This window comes from Vigna unguiculata, chromosome 6 (assembly GCF_004118075.2).
Source record: "Vigna unguiculata cultivar IT97K-499-35 chromosome 6, ASM411807v1, whole genome shotgun sequence".
Taxonomy (NCBI): domain Eukaryota; kingdom Viridiplantae; phylum Streptophyta; class Magnoliopsida; order Fabales; family Fabaceae; genus Vigna; species Vigna unguiculata.
The window spans coordinates 11,818,563-11,839,822 of NC_040284.1; the positions used below are offsets into that span (position 1 = coordinate 11,818,563).

Sequence of the window (21,260 nt, forward strand, 5' to 3'; positions counted from 1 at the left end):
GGATTCCATTATAAATTTAATTATAATGGAGAAAAGAAATTTGATAAGAAACTGGAATCCGTAGTGCTCGTCATGATGAAGTTATCTTCTTAGAGTTAGTGAAGGAATAACCCCAAAAACAATCTACATAAACAAAAAAAAACAAAAACATGAGTTAGATTTCTAAAAAATAAAATGTAAACGAAGTTGGAATCAATGAAATTAAGAAAAAATTAATTAGGGTTTCAAAATGAGAAGTGAAGAATGAAAATAGAAAGTATGATTAGAAGAACATATCATATTGAAATGGTAGGGTTTGAGGCGGCAAAGAAGTGGAGAGGGTTTGGTTCAGCAGAGACGTCGAGAGGGTTTAAGGCGGTACAAAACCACAAAAACAATCTACACAAACAAAACAAACAAAAACATGAGTTAGATTTCTAAAAAAAAAATGTAAGCGAAGTTGGAATCAATAAAATTAAGAAAAAATTAATTAGGGTTTCAAAATGAGAAGTGAAGAGATGAAAATAGAAAGTATGATTAGAAGAACATATCAGATTGAAATGGTAAGGTTTGAGGCGGCAAAGAAGTGGAGAGGGTTTGATTCAACAGAGACGTCGAGAGGGTTTAAGGCGGTACAGAACCACAAAAACAATCTACACAAACAAAACAAACAAAAACATGAGTAAGAAATAAAAAATTAGGGTTTCAAAATGAAAAGTGAAGAGATCAAAGGTATTAGCCAAGAGCGATGGAGAGCGTTTGAGGCGGCGTTAGAGAGGTGGCGGCACAGAAGCACAAAAACAATCTACATAAACAAAACAAACCAAAAAATGAGTTAGAAGCCAAAAAAAATTAATGTTAACGAAGTTGGAATCACTGAGAATAAGAAAAAAAAATTAGGGTTTGAGGAGAGCGTTTCAGGCGGCATCAGAGAGGTGGCTAGGGTTTGAGGAGGCAGAAAGGGGGGAGTGCGATTTGAATGGAGAGGGTTTCATGCGGCACAAAAGTGGAGAGGGTTTGAGTCGAGAGAATCGTGGAGATGGTTTGACGCGGCAGAAATGTCGAATGCATTTGAGAAGGAAGAGAGGTGGAAAGCGTTTGTGGAGGAAGAGTGAGAGAGAGCGTCTGAGGCGGCGGCAGAGAGGTGGCTAGGGTTTGAGGAGGCAGAGAAGTGGAGAGTGCGTAAAATAGGGCAGGGTTCGAGAGAGGGAAAGTGAAGAGAGGTGGAGAGTGTAAGAGGTGGAAGAGAGGTGGAGAGCGTTAGAGGTGGAAGAGAGGTGGATCACGTTTGTGGAGGAAGAGCGAGAGAGAGCGACTGAGGCGGCGGTAGAGAGGTGGCGGCAGAGAGGTGGCGGCAGAGAGGTGGCTAGGGTTTGAGGAGGCAGAGAAGTGGAAAGTGCATAAGAGGGCTTGAGAGGGAAAGTGAAGAGAGAGGAAAAATGTGAGTGTGGTGGAAAGTGAGAAAGAGGGCCTGAGAATTGATAAGAAGATGACACGTGACCAAATTACCTTAAGAGGTAAAAAAATTTTGAATTCTGAAATTGTAGAAATTCTAAGAAAATAACCCGAGTAAGGTTTTACTTTTTGTGATTCTTTGAATTGTATTATAAATATATATATATATATATATATATATATATATATATATATATATATGGGATAGTTGATAAGTTAATGAATGGATAAGAAGACAATGAGTAATAATGTATTATTATTCATAAGGGAATGCCTAGAAGCACGATAAGACAGTGTTTGTGATTAACAAAATATTCTTTCCTTTTATTAGTTTTTTTTTTTTTTTTACTTGACAATGGTAGGAATTTATTTATTATTTTTGGAGGTATAAAAAGCAAAAACAGAATATCAAATCCAAGAAGATAAAATAAAGGTGATTATCATAACTGGTGCAATCAAATAGAAGTCACTGGTCTGGTGTGTTGCAATAAGGTGCACTGATAGCAAACAAAAATAAGTATAGGTGTAGTTAAACTAATCCAAATTGTCTTTCAACGAATCTAACAAAGAATTCTACTTAGAATAACACTTATTTACATATGCAGAAAGGGTTTATAAGCACAAAATAGTAAAAGGAAGGGGTTTTTTAAATAGTAGATAATGTAAGGAACTTCTGATAAAAATAGGTTGATTTTTTTAGCTTTCTCATAGTGAAATGATTACCATATGATTATTATTCATTAATTTATAAATAGATATTTCAAATTAACTTATAAACATTAAGTAATTTGTTTAGACTCTCAACTGTTAACATATACAATTAAGATTTTATTTAGACATGAATTTTTTTATTGATATTGTGGATATTTTTTTTAAATATTATATATTATATTATTAAAAGAAATTAAATTAAAGTATTTTTATTATTGATATAATTTATGTGGAATTGTAAATATATTATTTAGATTTTGGTTAATTATGACAATTTGTTTTATTTTTTCATTATTCAAGACCATTCATTAAATTCATTATATATTGATATAATTCATATTTTAAATAATACATAGTTTATAATTATACTTAATTTATATTAAAATATTGAAATGATTACATTTGAGAATAAATCTAAAGGGTGTAATTTTGATAGCAAGGTATAATAATAATGTGTCTTATGAACTTTTGTTCCGTGTAAAAGTATTGTCCACCTGCAAATAATCAATTTAAAGAAAAATGAAAATTAAGACTTGTGCTTATACACAAATTTTTTTTTCTAATTTAGAGTAAAAATATTAATATAATTATTGTTACATTTATAAATTATTTATTCATGTATATACATATTTTATTATAATTATATATATAATATTTAAATAATATAATAAAAATTAAATAATTAATTATTATTATTATTTTAATTAATTAATTAAAAGTAAATAGTATTATTTTAATATTGTTTTTTATGCTAAAGTAATAGGTTATAAAAAATACGGCTAGTAATATTAATAATAATAGAATATACTAATAATAATATTAAAAAATAATAGTTAAATATTAAGATTAAAAAATAATATTTAAATATGAATTCATTTGTTTTAAATTATAAAATTGACACTAATTAATTTGTGATAGGTAGTAAAATAATATTTTTATATGATTAAAATTTATAATTAAATTTTTGTGTTAAATATTATATTAAAATGAGATGCACATGCACCATCATTGTTAAATGTAGAATGTAGGCATAATGTGTAAAATGGTAAATGCAAACATGAAATTAATGTTAAAAGTTTTAAATGAAAATCCGTGTAGATATAAATATATGTATATTATATTAGGTATAATTACTGAATTGGTCCCATAATTTAATTGTTTGGTTTAATTTATTTTGGTTCCCTTGTTATTAGTTGATTCAAGTTAATACCTCAACTATTTAAGAGGGTTCAACTTTATCATCTTCCATTGTCATGTCGAAAATAACTATTACAACTGCCATGTGTCATGATTGTAAACTATTACGTGACATGAATTAATCTGACATGTGGCAATTTATAAATTTTTAGAAAAAAAAAATTAAAAAAAAAATTCAAAGCTTGACAGGTGTCTTGTACGGACACAATGTTAACTTCAACTTAAGGGAGATGACCAAATTGAATCCTAATAAATAATTGTGGTACTAAATTGAACCAACCAATAATAAGGGAACCAAATTGAACTAAACAAAAAAATTAGGGGACCAAATGAGTAATTATACCATTATATTAGAATGAAATGTGTATGCTGTAAACATATTGTGTAATGGTCCGTATAAAATAAATACAACATGAAATTGATGTTAAAATTTGTAAATAGAAACACATGTAGATATAAACACATGTATGTTATATTTTATATTAAAATTATATATGTACGCAAATCGTTGTTATAGTAGAATGTAAGCGTATCGTGTAAGATGTTCCCGTACAAAATAAATACAACATGAAATTAATGTTAAAACTTTTAAATGAAAATACATGTAGATATAAATAGGTGTATGTTATACTAAAATGATATGTGTATACATTGGTAGACATATTGTGTAATATGGTTCTGTACAAAATAAATATAACATAAAATTGATGTTAAACCTTTTAAATAGAAAAACATATGTATTTTATTAAAATGAAATAGCTATGCACGGGTCGTTATTTTTCTTTTTTTACATTTTAATTGTTTTTATTAAGTAAATTAATATATTTTTTATTATATTTAAATAAATAATTTTATTATCTAATTATGTAAAATATTGAAATTATGTATAATTGTAGATATAGTATTTAGATATATGTACGCAAATCGTTGTTATAGTAGAATGTAAGCGTATCGTGTAAGATGTTCCCGTACAAAATAAATACAACATGAAATTAATGTTAAAACTTTTAAATGAAAATACATGTAGATATAAATAGGTGTATGTTATACTAAAATGATATGTGTATACATTGGTAGACATATTGTGTAATATGGTTCTGTACAAAATAAATATAACATAAAATTGATGTTAAACCTTTTAAATAGAAAAACATATGTATTTTATTAAAATGAAATAGCTATGCACGGGTCGTTATTTTTCTTTTTTTACATTTTAATTGTTTTTATTAAGTAAATTAATATATTTTTTATTATATTTAAATAAATAATTTTATTATCTAATTATGTAAAATATTGAAATTATGTATAATTGTAGATATAGTATTTAGATCAAGATTTTAACAATATAAAAAAATTAATCATTTTTATTGTTATTATAAATAGATTTGTGAATGTTAATTAATTAACTTGATTAACTTTTATATATATATATATATATATATATATATATATATATATATATATATATATATATATATATATATATATAATAGTCTAGACCATATACAAAATAAATTTTAAGTTTTTTATTAATAATATATATGTAATAAAAGTCTCGTGTTTAAAGAAAATTGTAATAGTTATTAAAATTTAAAATAATCAACGATATACAAATATAATAAAAGTAATAATTGTATCTTTCTTCTTAAAAATTTAGACTACAGTAAAAACATATATGTAATAAAAATATTAAAACTAAATAAAATTATAATAATTACTGAAATTAAAAATATATCTATATATGTAACTGTAATAAAAATATTTAATTATATTTTAATATTAACTGTAGTAAAAATATATCTATAATAAAAATAATGAAATTAAATAAAACTTAATACTTATTAAAATAAACAATTTATCTAGTATATACAAATCCCGTTAAACAACAAATGAATAATACTATAAGAACAATTTGGTTCCATACAGAGTATATATATATATATATATATATATATATATATATATATATATATATATATATATATATATATATATATATATATATATATATATATATATATATATATATATATATATATATATAGTTTTGTATAATAAATAGATCGAATATCAAAATGAAAAGTTTAATCTTTTAGGAAAATAATTAAATAATTATATAGTTAATTATTATTAATAGTATTATTAAATTTTTTTATCGCATAAATGTATTTATTTTATTATTATTATTTTTTATTATTAAGTTATGGATTTGTATTATATATAATATAGTATATAGATATATTAAGGAAAAAAAGGCATGATAATGTAATAAAAGTTAGTAATTTAATTATCATATAGTAAGATGTACTAAAAAACATTTTTATATATAGATTAATGAGTTTAGTTGACAGATAAAATGAAATAAATGGAATACTGAAATGACATGCATAATTATTTTTCTTTTATGCTATTGTTATTAAGGTGTCTCAGTCAACACAAACTGATATACGATCAGACGTTTTCAGTGTCACTCCTTTTCACATTATTTTAACTTCTATTACCACTCCATTCCAAATCATAATAAATTGGTTACATATGCATGTTATGCAGCGTTTCCTTTCAGAGTTTGGAATTTATTTTTATATAATTTAATTATCATTTATATTTTATAGATCGTGATAGCCTGTCTGTTGTTTGGTTACAAAACATTAAAACATAAGAATGAACTGAGTAAAAGAAAATTAACATTAAAAATTATAATAGATCCAGGTACACCAAACAGAAATTGAAACACCACAAAAAGGGGCTTCAACATAACATCATAACTTAGCTAAAGGCTTAATCTATCACATAAGGCTAAGGGAAGGGTTCTACCATTTTAAGAACACACGCAGCACCATTTGATGTCCCATTTGTGCCACGGATGTAACTGCCTGTGGCACGAATATTGTGAACAGAAACACCAATTCCACCAGCTGATTTGCTAATGATAACACACTCCTTCAAAGTGTCATATTCCCTCTATACTATCATCTTTCATGCACACAAGGAAGCAACTACTCAACTGCCAAAGCACATGAGCAGATCCAAATAAATGAGAGCTAGGATTATCAAATATCAAACTGCATGCTTACAAAAAGAGGAAGAATTGGAGATAGACAACATTAGCAAGGGTGGGCAAAAAATCTAATTTTCTTGATCCAATCCAGTTTTGCTCTAATCCAATCCATTTATAATCCATTTTATTAAAAATTCAATCCATTTAAAATACATTTAATGGATCTAGATTTCAATCTAATCTACATTTTATATATTTTATGGATTGGATATCCATTTTATAAATCAAGATTTTTAAATATGGATAATCCAAAAAATCCAATCCAAATTTTTAATTTAAACTTTTAGTTGGGTTAGACAAAAGGTTGAGATGGACTAGGTTAAATTCAGACTCGGCGGGCCTTGCTCGACGACCTATACAGATCGGGCAGGCCTGACGACCATAAGAGGTTGGGCGGGCCTAAAGATATGAATGGCCTAGGTGGGCCCGACAAATCGATTGAGTCAATCAGGCCCAACAATCCAGAAAATTCAAGTGAGCTCGATGACCTGAACGGGCCAGGCGGGCTCAATGACTCGATGAGCCAAGTGGCCCCGAAAACCCGAACGAGCCAAACGGGCCCGACGCCCCGAACGGGCCTAACGACCCAGACGGGACCGAAGACCCGGACGAGCCTAACGACCAACACGTACCTTACACTTGGATGGGCACGACGACACGAACAGGCCGGACGACCCAGATGGGCCCGACGATCCGAATAAATCTGACGACTTGGACGACCCAAACGGTCTCGATGACCCGATTGAGCCTGACGGGCCTAACGACCTACATGGGCCTTACGACCCAGATGGCACGACGACACGAACCGGCCCGACGACCCAGACGGGCCGACGTCCCGTTCATGTCGTTGGGTCTGTTCGTGTCATCGGGTTTGTCCAGATCGTAGGGCCCGTGTAGGTCATCAGGCTTGTCCAGGTCGTCAGGCCCGTCCGAGTTGTCGAGCCTATTTGGGTCGTCTTGGTCATCGGCCCTGTCTGGGTCGTCCGGGTTGTCGATCTCGTCCGAGTTTTCAGGCCAGTTCAGGTCATCGCGGCCGTTCGGGTCGTCGACCCATCCGTGTAGTCGCGCCCGTTCGGGTCATCGGGCTTGTCAGGGTCGTCATGCCCGTCCTGGTCGTAAGTTCCGTTTGAATCTTCTGGTCCATCCGGGTTGTCGGGCCCATCCGAGTCGTCAGGCTCATTCGTGTTGTTAAGCCCGTTCGTGTCGTCCGACCCGTTTGGGTCGTGGAACCCATCAGGGTCATTGGGCCTGTCTGGGTCGTCCGGGTCATCGGGCCTGTCTGGGTCGTCGGGCCCATCTGAGTCATCCGACCTGTTCATGTCATCGGGCTCGTTCGTGTCATCGGGTCTGTCCGGGTCATTAGGCTCGTGTGGGTCGTCGAGTCGTCGGGCCCGTCTGGTTGTTCGGGTCCGTCTGGGTCGTCCGGGTCATCGGGCCCATCTGGGTCGTCCGGGTTGTCGATCGTGTTAGGGTTGTCGGGCCCGTTCGGGTCGTCGCGCTCGTTTTTGTCGTCGGGTCCATCCTGATTGTCGCGCCAGTTTGGGTCGTCGTGCCCATCCGGGTCGTTGGGCCCGTCTGGTTCGTAAGGCTCGTCCAGCTCGTCCAACGTATTCGGGTCGTCGTGCGTATCCAGATCGTTGTGCCTGTGATCATCTATTTTAAAAAATAATATATTTTTCATGTTAAAGATGAAAGTGCATGAGTTGGCTCTGACTAGGGGTGTCAAAACAGTCCAGTCCGGCCCGTTTTGACCCGGCCCGATTTTGGCCCGCTTTATATGGGCCGGGCCGGGCTGGCCCAAAATGGTGAAATGAATTGCATTTCTGGACCCGGCCCGCGAGCTGGTGGGTTAACGGGCTGACGGACTGGCCCGTCAGCTTTTTCTGATATGTTTGATTTGTGGCTTAAAATCAGATTTCAATGTATAAGCAAGGGTGTATAAGCAAATTTTGAAAAGAAAGGAATAATGGTGTAGCATATTAATCCCTTTGTTTGAAAATTGAAAGATCAGAAGGTGTAATTCAAACATATGGCATCTGAAATCGAAAGCATGACACATCCTAATATTTATTATTAACTTAAACTTTTCGTAATCTTGTTGATTTATTAATTATACACAAGTAGAGTTGTTGGCCACATACATCACTTTCTTAATTACAAATTGTTGTCTGAGTGGTTGATAGCGTACATAAACCTTCTCATCCACCAAAAGCCAAAATCCAAAAGGTAAACGTAATAACCTTAACTTACGTTGGAATCACAAATCACAGAAATTATAAAATGCTTATTCTTTCCGTTTAAGTTAATGCCAAATGAGAGATTAACGGTAACAACTACCAAATTGAAAACGGTAATAGCTACGAAATTGAAATTGGGGGAAAATTTAAGGATGAACAACGATTAACAGATGAACGGGATGAACAACGCAATTGGGGGAAAATTCACAGAATGGGTCGTGGTGGTTGGAAATCGCAAAATCAAAAATTTAGGGTTTCAAAAATCAGGAATTTAGGTTACAAATCGGGAGAAAGGTTACCAGAACGCAAATTACGAACAAACTTGTCTTCGCGGTGGTCGTGGTGGTCGGAATCGTCCGCCAATCGCAGTCCAATGGTGGCTCTGCGTTCTCCTTACACTGCGCTGTTTTCTCACTGCTGCCAGCGACGTGGTGGATGTAACGGTGGAGGGGAAGCGGGTATGGCCAGCGACGACGTGGTGGCTAGCGGCGACGTGGATGGAGGAGAAGCGAGTATGTGTATGGCGCGAGAAGAGGGTCGAGAAGAAGAGTCGTTGTCTTAGAGTGTGTGAGATGTTTTGGCGCAGAGTGTGTGAGGGAGGGATATTAAAAAAATTGTGCATGTGCTGTTTATTTTAGTAAATGATACGGGCCGCGGGCTGGCCTGTTTTGGCCCGCGGGTTGGCCCGACGGGCCAGTGGGCTTGACGGGCCGGGCTGTATCGGGTTGGCAAGATGAATTTCTTGACCCGGCCCATGCTTTTTTTGTCGGGCTGGTGGGCCGGCCCGTCGGGCCTGGTCCATTTTGCCATCCCTAGCTCTGACCACAGGGCTTTTGTAGGGTTATTTGCCCTATGGGCTTCTTTGATGGGTTTTTTTTTTCAGTGTGGGCTTTTTTTGGCCTTAGCCCACATGGGTCAGGCCAAGCCCTGTGGGCTGGGCCAAATTGACACCTCTATGGGTTGGCCTGACGACTCAGACGGGTCGTGCCTGACGACCTGAACGAACTGAGTCATGTTGGCCTTAATGACACAAGTTTTAAAAAATTCAATTTAAATTTCTTTTATATAAAATGGATTCTGGATTTTGAACTTGATCCAAATATTTGAATTGGATTTAAATCTTGATCCAAATATTTGGATTTGGATTTGGATTTTAAAGAAATCCAAACTACTTTTGCTAAAAAAATGGATTTGGGTCAAAGATCTAATCCAATTATTTGGATCTAAAATAGATGTGGATTGGATCATTAAAAATTCAATCCATGCCCACCCCTAATTAGCATATACTGTACATGTGGTCTAGGTGTTCCCGCATTGAAAAGAGTTGGAGATGCATGAGTGAACCACCGTTGAGACACCAGGTGGTAAGTTTTGACAGCAGAGTCAATGTCTTCCTTATGAATTCCAACAACAACCCTCATCAACATGTGTTGTGGTCTTTCCACAACCTTACCTTGAACCTTTAAGAGGTAGGACCTCTTAAGGCTTTTGAAACCAAAATAATTATAGTCAAAGTCCCTATCATAGATTATTTCACTGTCCAATGGAGCAGCATTCTGAAGCATAATAGAAAACAACACAAACGTGAAAATCCCATCATACCAAAACATTAAATTTAAAGTACGTAAAAATGATAAAAGTCCACCTTTGGAACTCTGTGATTTCATCCAAGATCTTCTCCTCATCAAGCAATAACTTTTGCAGTTTTGGAATATTGTCCTCGAATTTTGGTATCAAATTAGTTCATTCCTTGCTTTATTTCATAAAAGCTTCAATTTTGGATGAATCCTGACATACAAAGAAGAAACAAAAAAATTAGATGTCTCTTGGACAGAGTTTCAATTGCAATGAAATCTTCCCGATACTTACCACCTCAAAAGCCTAGTATTAAGAATAAATGCACAACAATATAACTATGAAAACTGATTCAATTACAAAACTCATGTCATCCAAAACTCTTGTCTATTTGCATAGTTGTTGTGCTTAGTTTCAAGCTCTTTGAGAGTTTATTTACTTTCATGGATTTTATCCCTGGAATATGATATCACGAAGTCATTCATTGGTATCAGCCCTGCACCCATTGCCTTAAACAAACAACAATTTAAAATGAAACATAACAACATCAGGAAAAATCACAACCATAATCCAACAACATAAAAGCAAGAAATCATAAACATAACTAAAGGCATAAAATAGAAAAACGTAGAGACGTCAACCTTAAGCCACACACATGGCATTCGATTAAGTTGGATAAATCCCTAGTCCTTTTGTTTATTGGAACAGAGTATTAGAGATTTTTAGATAACTCTGGTTGCAGCCCAATTCTTTCTTCAATTCGAGGAGCTTCGTCGCCTGTGACACTAGTAATCAAAAAAGAAGAAGAAAATGATAAAACTTTAACATGCTAATCCAGAGATTAAACATTAGTACACATCTTAATAAAAATAGGAATCCAGAGCACGAAATATTACCCTAATCAAGGAATATTACCCATTAACACTTTTCCAAGAGAAAGAAATTATAACAACATACCGATCGTCGATTTCATCTTTGTTCTCCACCCAATGAAGATTTGGGGAGGAAGGTAGCAAAGAAAGATAACTTCTTGAAGAAATTTTCAGAACACCATCAAGACATTATCTAGTGTTCCCTTCATCCCACAATCTTAGAAGTGGGAAAAACAATATGACTTATAACACAACAGATGCTATTGTTTAAACACAAAAAAAAAAAAAATATAGGGCAAAGTTGTAAAATCTGGACCTTAGGGAAATGAAATGGAAAGAAAGTTTAAAAAAGGTTTAAACGAAAAGAAAGTTAAAAAAAACCCTAAATCTAAACAAACCTTCAATGGAACAACAAAACGTGAAAGAATAGAGGAAAAAATAAAAAACATTAGAAAACTCTAAAACACATAACGTATTCTAAAAATAATACCCTTTACACAAAAACTTGGAGCCAACACCATTACCACTAAAATCGGTACCCATCCCTATTGTCTTCATCCTCATTAGAACTTCTTCAAAGAAAACCTAAAAAATCATGAAATAAGTTCATATAGGAAAACAAAACCTAAAAAACCTATAACCGGAAGAAGAAAACTCATCATGGTTGCTCCACCAGGAAGGATTTTCACATGCTTATGTGGAGTTCAATTACTTCTTCGGTGTCGGAAAGTGGGATCCATTCTTTGAGAGCTATGGATTATAGAAATGACAAACTTCATGTTGGTGGGATAACTGGTCAGAAAGGTTTGATTTTTCCCTCAAATATTCCATCACGATCATTTAAAATATTGGTCTTTCAAATTAAAGGTTGGCGCTCAGAAATTAGTGCACATATAGAACTGACGTAAGGTTCATTAATGGATGTAACATCCATTAACTCAACTCAGAGTATTCCCTCCTTCCACCAATCTCAAAAGTGGAAGAATTGAAATGACTATTTAACTCAAATGCTCAATCGAAAAGGAGATTGACAGAAGGGTTAAAACAATATTTTCCTGATCACAGATCAGAGACTAAGAAAATATTTTAAAACAGGAGTAATTGACGAAACGAACAAACCTGTAAAATAGACAGGTGTCAATGATTGGAGATGGGGTATTTTGGTATTTTGCAGAGGTATTTTCTTTAAGCTCTGTAGTTAAACAAACAAGCATATAAACTTGAAACTCAACTAGCACCAATTAACTCATCTGAATTATTGAGATCAAAGTTTGGAGTATCTATGAAAAATATCATGATGTTAGAAAATGAGACTTTTCTAGATCCTCTAAAATATTTTTTTTCTTGTTTGCCAGGTCTTGTGAGGTTGAAATTAAGTATGAATGTTTGTGGGAAAGTTGGTTGTATGGACAGTGGTAAGCTGAGAATGAATAATAACATTTATTTTATACAGATTTACATTTTTTTTATTAATTAAAGAAAAATCTTTTACAACATATAAAACTACTGCACTCACTGCACTTACTGCACTCAGAATATTGCTGTAAACTTTTGTGTCCCTTCTACAATTGTGCAACTTCAAAATTAATACTTTTTTCTTTGTTTTCTCTCTGGTTTTACAACCTTTTTCCTGATTTTATAGCCATGTTTAACAGAAGCTACTTCCTTTTCATCTCCACACTTATTTGGACATGGTAATTGAGCTAAACTATCGGTGGGGTAATTAGCAATCTCCCTATCACAATTTGTAGCAACATTCTTACCCTCACATTTATCATAGTAGTCCTTGAAAGCTTCATCGAAGCTCACTTCATGATCCAATTTCTCTTTCCAAATTTCGAAGTCCATCACTGTTCTAAGCATGGGCTCACCAAGACCCAGAAGCTTGACGTGAGACCCTTTTGTAAGAATGGCCCATCCATTAGGATCTTGTTTGAGGGACAACAAATTCTTAATCTCTCTTGTTGTGGAGTCTTCCACTTCACCACCCTTCTTTATTCGTTTCCTGCTAGCAAGCATGTTGTCTATGGCGATCCAGAAGCGTGTAATGTTCTTAGGGTTCTCTCTTCCCAATAGATAGGACTCAATTGAGGTTTCCAATAGGTTGAAAATTGCATTACTTTTCAATTTCTCCACGGCTGTGCTAAAATCTTTAATCCACTTGGTGTTGTTGGTACCTCCATAAATGAAGATGTAACACTCCCTGTTCATCTGAGTTACCCACACAAAAAACACAGTTAGTTTTATCTCCTGCTCATATCTAAATTATGTTAATGCCAATTTAATTGAAGAAGTAACATTGAGTCTTTTTCACAAAGAATATGGACTCAATTGAGTAAACAACCTATATAAGGACAAAATCGAGTTAGAGACAAAAATATATATAAGAACCAAATTAATAATTAAGCTGATTAGAAAATGATGATGTCAAGAAAACATGGGATTGCAAGCACAAGCCTTTGAGATTGCAGATGAAAGTATCACTAAAGGTTTCATTGATCCATGACTTGTAAGACTTTAACAGTTTAATTTGGAAGAATTCAAGAAAGAAGAAACAGTCATCAACGAATTATGCATGTACCAAATAGAAGAAGCATTAGTTTGCAGAGCTTACCAATTCCCTTATTGTTGAACTGAGGTTCTTCATTTCAGTCCAAAACCAGTTCCATTGTTGAGTAAGTCGAGTATGGTCAGAGGTTCTGAAAGGGAATCCCTCAATCCCCCATGTTGAAATAATTTGTTTTGCATCAGGGTTTTCCACTTTACCCTGAGGGCTAATGAGCAAGATAATGGGGTTACCCTTGTACTTGAATACCTCTTTGATAAGATCAATACCTGTTTGGAAATTGAATTCCTTCACCACATACCACCCAACCTCACAAATATTTTCTACCTTTTTCCTTTGCTCTTCATCCCAAACTCTCACAATGGGGATCCACAAAATACTGAAATCCTCTTTTCTGTAACCTTCTACCTCTTTAGGCCCTTCCCTCAATTTCCCATCAATTGATATCAAAAGCTGACTCTCATATTCAATGTTGTCAGTGCCCGAAATGAACAACAACACATATTTGTTCTTGAACACTCCAATTCCAACCTGTTTATAAGTCAAGCAAATAATAATGAACAATGAATTTCTTATTTTACTCACACTGATACCTTAATAATTAAACCCTTTGTTTACACTAAGTTTAATCACTCATTGTTATTTTTACTTTTAAAGAAATCATCTTTTTAGTTTCTGGACATAGCATTTTAATACCTTCAAAGACTAAAAGGAATTAAAATGGAATGGGTGAAACTAAAGAATGATTCTAATAATAAGAAGTAATGAAAAAGTTCTATAGTTATGTGGACAAAACGAATAACCAAACATTGCATATACATTGGATTAATACTATAGTATAAGAACATGGTAGCAGTGAAGATAGAACAATATTAAAGATATTTCTTTAATCGATACCTCTTTTTGGGTAAGAACATTATACACTACTGGTCTTGGATCTTGAGGATCAGTGGGGATAATAAGAGCTTCCAAATATTTTACAATGTCAGTTTCAGTGAAATTGTTTATAATATCCTTCCGCTTTGAGTAATCTTCTATTCGCCCTGCAATCAACACAAAAAACCTTTACCTCTGTCCCAACTGTAGTTCAATTTATCACCTTTACTAGTTCAGAGAATTTAAGGAAAACATGCTTCTAATGTTCATATAAAATATTTGCAAGAGCACTAAACACTTAATTAACCTATCTGTGTGTTGCACTTCTCCTGATGCTCCTTGAAATTTTTGAGAATGTAGTCCAACTTATAGTCAAATTTAGACAAGTCATATCTGTATCCCCTGAATCCAAGCATTTACAATTTCGAGTCATTACACAACATTTAAACGTACATAAAAGCAGATTTGGATCCTCTCATGTCTATAATTAAAACGACAATTTCATGTGTCGAGAATCGAGAATCTAAGTAAGAGTTTAAATTTAATGTTTGACAGAAAAAAAAAATTAATAAAAGAAGCTTACTTGTCACACAAGAAATCAATGTGGCTAGTACAAGTGACCAAGGTGATAATGGTCCAGTACGCAAGAATAGGAATCTCATGCAAAGTGTCGGTCAAAGAAGGAACATCGTTTATGTTATACTGTGCAGTAATGAGTTTCTTCCAATCAGTGATGCATTTAACTACTTGCATCACCTTCTTCACCAAAGTGTTGAAGTTATCTAGTTGCTGCATGTTTTCCACGATGCTATGAAGTCCATTCAACTCTGCCAATGATTTTCCAAGTTTGTCACGTGGAATGGGGGCAAGTTGCCAAAACTTGCCATACTCAAGAGCAAACGCCGCCAGAGCTATCACCGCTTTTGCATCCCAGGAATACTCTCTCAGCTGTTCAAGGATCAACATTGTTGTCTGATGCGCATATTGCTCTCCACGACCCGTGCAAATCATCTGCAACCAATTCTTAAATTTCTCTCTTTTAATTACTTTTCACTACTAAAAATTATTACGATACATTGTTTGATGCTTCATTTTCGATATTTCTATTTTTGATGAGTTTATTTATTATTTTAATCCAGAGAAATTTTAAATTTAATTCCGCCTTTACCTGGTAAGAAATTCGCTTCAAGTTAGGGAGTCTAGGGAAATAGATTAATGGATCATTATCTTCTCTGTCTTGTTCGATTTGTTGCCCATTCTCCTGTACATTAAATTATCGACACTTAAAAGAGCTTTCAAGTTACAATCATTATAGATTACTCGAATACACACATATATATATATATATATACATATATATATATATATACATATACATATATATATATATATATATATATATATATATATATATATATATATGTATATGTATATATATATATATATGTATATATATATATATATATATATATATATGTATATATATGTGTGTGTGTGAGAAATTATTAAAAAAATATGCTTTGCAATCATTAGTTTCACCTATTTATCGGATGTAGCCCTATTGGAGATACACAAATATTGTTAGTAAACTTTTGCTTCATATTGTGTCATTTTCTCCCTATACAGTGTATCTCCACAATGGGATAACAAATGCAATCCAGATCCAATGAATGACTTGAGACTCTGATTTCCTTTCCAAAAATTTTACATACACAATTTTGTCTTTAAAAAGTATTTCAAAAGGTTGAAAAAAGGTGTATTTAACTACTCATTGATATTGACTCTTAAATGATATAAGATAATTTGGTGTACATGTACCATAACAATTTCCCAGTCGATAACTAAAGGAGTTTCCATTCTCACAAATAACTTCTAACCTCACAAATAGTCTTACGTTATTTAGGAGTCGAGACTAAGAACAATTTAAATATATATTTTTCTTTCAACTTTCCAAAACATTTTTTAAAGACAAAACAGTGACAGGACTCTAGGCTCCAAAGTGGATAATATTTCAAATTTTATAATTGATTCTAACAATGTTATCTCAACTAACTTGAGATCTCCAAAGTGGAATATACTTTGAATGCCGTGATTTACTCTAATGATGTTATCTCAACCGACTTGAGATTGGAAAATATAGATAACATGTTGGACAATTCCACGAGACTAGATAAGTTCAGTTAGGAATCGATAAATTCTTTGCAAAATCGTAACTTATTTACATTCAATGAGAATATGATGAGCATAAACTGTATATACAAGAGTGTGTGAAGTGCTTGAAGTTACCCTGATCAAATCAGCAATTTCAATTGACTGGTTGACAACTTTTGAAGCAATACAGTAAAGAGATCCAGCGTCATACTTCTCAACACAATGGTCATGAGTCATGCATATTTTCTCCAACATCTGATTGTCATTGATATCAAATGGGTTTAGCAAGAGCTTCTCCGGATGAAAAGTGTTCCAGGAAATTTTCTTAGACGACATGTTGGTGTTCAGCCAACTAATTTTCCAAAGTATTTAGACAAATATTTGAAAGCCAACAATGCGTATTTATACAGTGAAGAAAAGCACTATAGTTTAAAATGCAAAGCCAAAATAATGATTAAGAAACTTCAGTATATATCAAGAAAGAGAGTGAATTTGTGACATTTGTGGCCCATAAGTTTGCTCTCATAAAGGGTGTAACTGACAATTTATTATGATTCCCTAAACTAGAGTTTCTCACTTACCTACTTCGATTTAAACCTTGAAGGAAAGAATGTGTAATAACAGTACTATAAAGAGTGATATGTTTTCAAAAAGATATAGGTAAAATTGCGAATAAAGGAAATAATATACTCGGAGTGCTTATGCTATCATGAGTTCCACCCTTTTATATATTTTACTATCTAAAAGATTGAAAAAGATTCAAGTTTAAGGTTAATTAAATAAACAAAAATATGCTTGATTAAGGGGTTAGAAATGCACTAAGGTAAAATAATCATACAGGGATAATTTGCTTCCATTTAGGAGTACTTTTTATATGCTTTGAAACACACTTTATTTTAGTTCTGTTCACAACAAATTTCTTGTGAATAAACTGATTTACCTATGTTGTTGTATTATTCATGCAATGAACAATATAATTTATAGGCTCACATATTCTTGGCCGTTATACTAAAAAACAAACAAAAACAGCTAAAAGTGACTAACACATTAACTACCCATAAGACTCCAATGACTAATACATTAATTACCCAATGGCTAATACATTAACTACCCATCCAACAACTAATACATTTATGTTACACTGCATCATGTCAACATATAAATATGAATGTGATGCCCCAAGTACAGCAAATCGCAATGTGTTTGCAATGTGTTCACACAGCTCAAGCTACAAACATGAAAGAATCATTGCTTAGAGAATATAGAAAAAAGTCGAAGGGTTATTATAACAACTTAAAAGAATGGGTAAACTCAACCAGGTATGAACTTGATGAAAATTAAAGTGGGAAAAAAGGTAACATTCTCATCCACATTTTAATGAGTGCAGAATCACAATTTCTAAATGAACTCAAACATGCAACACAATGTTCAGGTGTTATTGATATATGATTGCACTAGTCAACCACAATGCAAAACCCAAAACATCAATTAGATACAGTTTTATATGTCTTGAAGAGGATCGTCAGCCTAGCTTCATGATATAAAGCTAAAAAAGGAAGGAACATGAGACTAAACCCCTCCCTACCCATACCCAATACAGGTAAACATTTGCATAAAACAAACCTTTTTCTGAGAGCAATATATAGCAACAACTAAAAACAATTTCCTAAACAGTACCAGCACCATGCTATTAGTGATCCTGATATTCAAAAAATGTTTGAAGCAAATACCTGCAAGTTCCTTTGAAGTTCTTGAGTCTTCTTTCGAAGAGCTGATAATAGCAAACAGATCATCTAATCTTTTTGGCCATTAGAGCAGATACCACTCTCTTGGGAGCTTTGATACTAAATTGAAAAAAAAGCAGAATAAGAAAATAGAAGAAAACGAGAACTGAGCATTGATAACTTCTCTGGTACAGAGAACGAGTCCTCTTTACAAGGTAAAGTATCAGTAGCTATGAAGGAATTGAATGGAGCCATGCTCCATGTAAAATGATTGAAACAGAAATTTCACAATTCTCAGATAGAACACTTCTCTACTCTCGACCCAAACCAATCACAAATTGCTAATTCTCCTCTCTCCTTTCCGTTATTAGTCACCCTTCTAAATTTTTCCAGCCTGATATTTTTAATCTCTTCGACCAATTCATCTAGATCATACGTCCATTCTGTTATCTTTGCTGTCTCTCCTCCCTCTCCACTTATTCTGCTGTCACCTGCTTCCCCACTTGCATATACTCTAGAACTTTGAGCGTCCAGCAATCCATTTATTTCGTCTTATCCCTTTCTTTTCCTCTTAATAGGGTTGTAAATTGGGCCTATCAAATGAATTCACATTTCTCTCCAATACATTTTTTTCCTCCCAATGTGATAGAAGTAATAGTTCAGCAACCTGAAACTTATACCTCAGCATGGGAAAACATCAGAAAGAAAGACTACCATACATCATATGCATAAATATGCCGATCACCGAAAATGGTGTAAAGACCTAGCAATGCTAGTGTTAAAGTATTACCTATTCCACCTGCTAAAAGCCACATAATATGCAAGCAAGGATTTAACAACTAAATTATGTTAATCCTTGACAAAACAAAACTGTTTATCAACCCAAAGGCTAAGCAATTAATGATTGACCGACTGAGATTAACAAAAAAATTCTCTATAAAAGTCTAGATTTACGTAAACCCTTCTGCCACAGAAGAATATCGTACAAGTGCAAACAGAATCAAATTCATTTTCCATGTCTTCTTAGTACATCTGAAAAGCAGATAACAGCAAAACACATAATTAGCCTAAACTATTTACTATATTAAGAACAACAGATAATCGTTGAGAAATTGGGGAAAAAATTGGATAGGAATTGGCCATTCCACAACGTTAAATTTGGCCATTTTTCTCACACACTCATCCAGTGCCTAAGCCCTCCATAACATTCATCAACCATCAACTGTTACAGCAACAAAAGACCAACCACACACACCTCTACAAAGATCACAAAACTTTAACCCTTTAAAAGTCAAACTTTAATTATTACCATACCACATAAAATAAACTACCAACAAAACATAAAAAAGAAGGGAAATAGGGTAAAACATATAACTTATAATTTATCATTAATTAACCATAAACAGGCTTCAGTGATTCTACATCTAACATAAAAAATCTAGAGCACTAAAACTGAATTTCAGAATTACTCCAACACAACAGCAGCACCCAACTCCTTGAGTTTCTCCATAATGGTATTAGCCTCCTCCTTGGTGAGCCCCTTCTTCAAAACACAAGGAACCTTTTCCACCAAGTCCTTGGCTTCCTTCAACCCCAAGTCAGTAAAGGACCTCACTTCCTTGATGATTTTGATCTTGGCAGCAGCATCATACTTCTCCAACTTCAAATCAAACACCGTCTTCTCTGCCACCGCAGCACCGGCCTCCACCCCAGGGGACCTTGCAGCCGGCATTGATGGCGTGACAACGGCGGCCATCGGAGCGCCATAGCGGTGGAGACCCATCTTGAGCCGCCAGAGGACGGTGAAGTCATGCCTTTCAAACCTGTTGAGATCGAGAAGCTCGTTGGCAATGCGCTCCACCTTCTGCGCACGCGCCTCCGTGGAGAGAGCACGCGTGAGGTTCACAAACCTCCTGGCACACCTTGCCGCACTGTGAGACATTGATTTTCCCTTCACCACACCAAATTGTCACCAAATACAAATGAAAACTCAAATCGACACCCTAATCGTATGAAACGACAAACGAAGAAGGACGTACTATGGAAGATTTTTCCGGCACCGGATGATGCAGTGCGGCGGCTACGCTTCGGGTTCACTTATGTGTGGGGAAATGAAGATTCTTATGTTCACCGCTTATATGCCGGTCGGCTCAGTTCTCTTTCACGGATATGGACCGGGTTTTAGTTCTTCAAATCATTTTTGGATTAATTAATTTTTCTTTCAGAAAATATATTCGTAGAATTATTGACTTGGTTCTTCCTAGTATGAGGAGATTTTAATTTAGTCTTAGGATTTTTAAAGCTAAAATAAGTTTTTTAAAAATAACTTTCATCTTTTTTTTTGTTTTCAAGTAGTTCCTAATTATAGTTTAACTACAATTTAGCTCTTGTATGGTTACCATTAAAATGGAATTTAGTTCATATGTAAGAAATAAATTGCGTTATAACATAATAAGTAGCAATTTGTTTGAAATGAAAGGCATATATCAAAGATGAAAGATATTTTTATTTATTTATGTATTAACATCAAATAACAAATTTGAAAATAAAACATCACTCAACATAAATTACTAGAGGACTTTTAATTACCAAAATTGTACTTAAACAATAATGTATCTTTTTCTTAAAAAAAAAAAAAAACTAAATCTTCAAATGGATACTATAACATTATATTTTCAAATGGAGAGCAGAATTTCCAACTAATTTTTTAATGTCTGATGTTTCTGGGTAGGGACCAAGAGCCTACTAAAAGAATCTCTTCACTTCACGTTATCTTTCTCCTCTCTAGTAACCTCAGCGAAATCTACTCCTTAGCTCGATCGGTTGGGATGACGATCGGGGTACCTGTCTAAAGTACTC

The 21,260-nt window shown here is 33.8% G+C and overlaps 2 protein-coding genes across 3 annotated transcripts; both read right to left on the reverse strand.

Annotated features, from left to right (window-relative positions):
* Positions 1-12,585: 12,585 nt before the first annotated feature.
* Positions 12,586-19,553, reverse strand: LOC114188829 (protein SIEVE ELEMENT OCCLUSION B-like). 2 transcript variants are annotated; one of them, XM_028077483.1, is made up of 8 exons: positions 18,408-19,553; positions 16,813-16,932; positions 15,695-15,787; positions 15,110-15,537; positions 14,834-14,928; positions 14,548-14,693; positions 13,699-14,181; positions 12,586-13,295 (listed from the first exon to the last, which is right to left on the reverse strand). In XM_028077483.1, the coding sequence occupies exons 1-8, from the start codon at positions 18,468-18,470 to the stop codon at positions 12,669-12,671; spliced, it is 2,055 nt and encodes a 684-aa protein (XP_027933284.1). In that variant the 5' UTR covers positions 18,471-19,553; the 3' UTR covers positions 12,586-12,668. The 2 variants fall into 2 exon arrangements, with proteins under 2 accessions (XP_027933284.1, XP_027933283.1); XM_028077482.1 differs by having other exon boundaries at positions 16,813-17,905; positions 18,408-18,497.
* Positions 19,554-19,758: 205 nt separating this feature from the next.
* LOC114188831 (50S ribosomal protein L7/L12-like) lies at positions 19,759-20,564 on the reverse strand. The gene is made up of 2 exons (XM_028077484.1): positions 20,441-20,564; positions 19,759-20,352 (listed from the first exon to the last, which is right to left on the reverse strand). Exon 2 carries the CDS (start codon positions 20,341-20,343, stop codon positions 19,867-19,869), a length of 477 nt encoding a protein of 158 aa, XP_027933285.1. The 5' UTR covers positions 20,344-20,352; positions 20,441-20,564; the 3' UTR covers positions 19,759-19,866.
* Between the last annotated feature and the right edge of the window lie 696 nt (positions 20,565-21,260).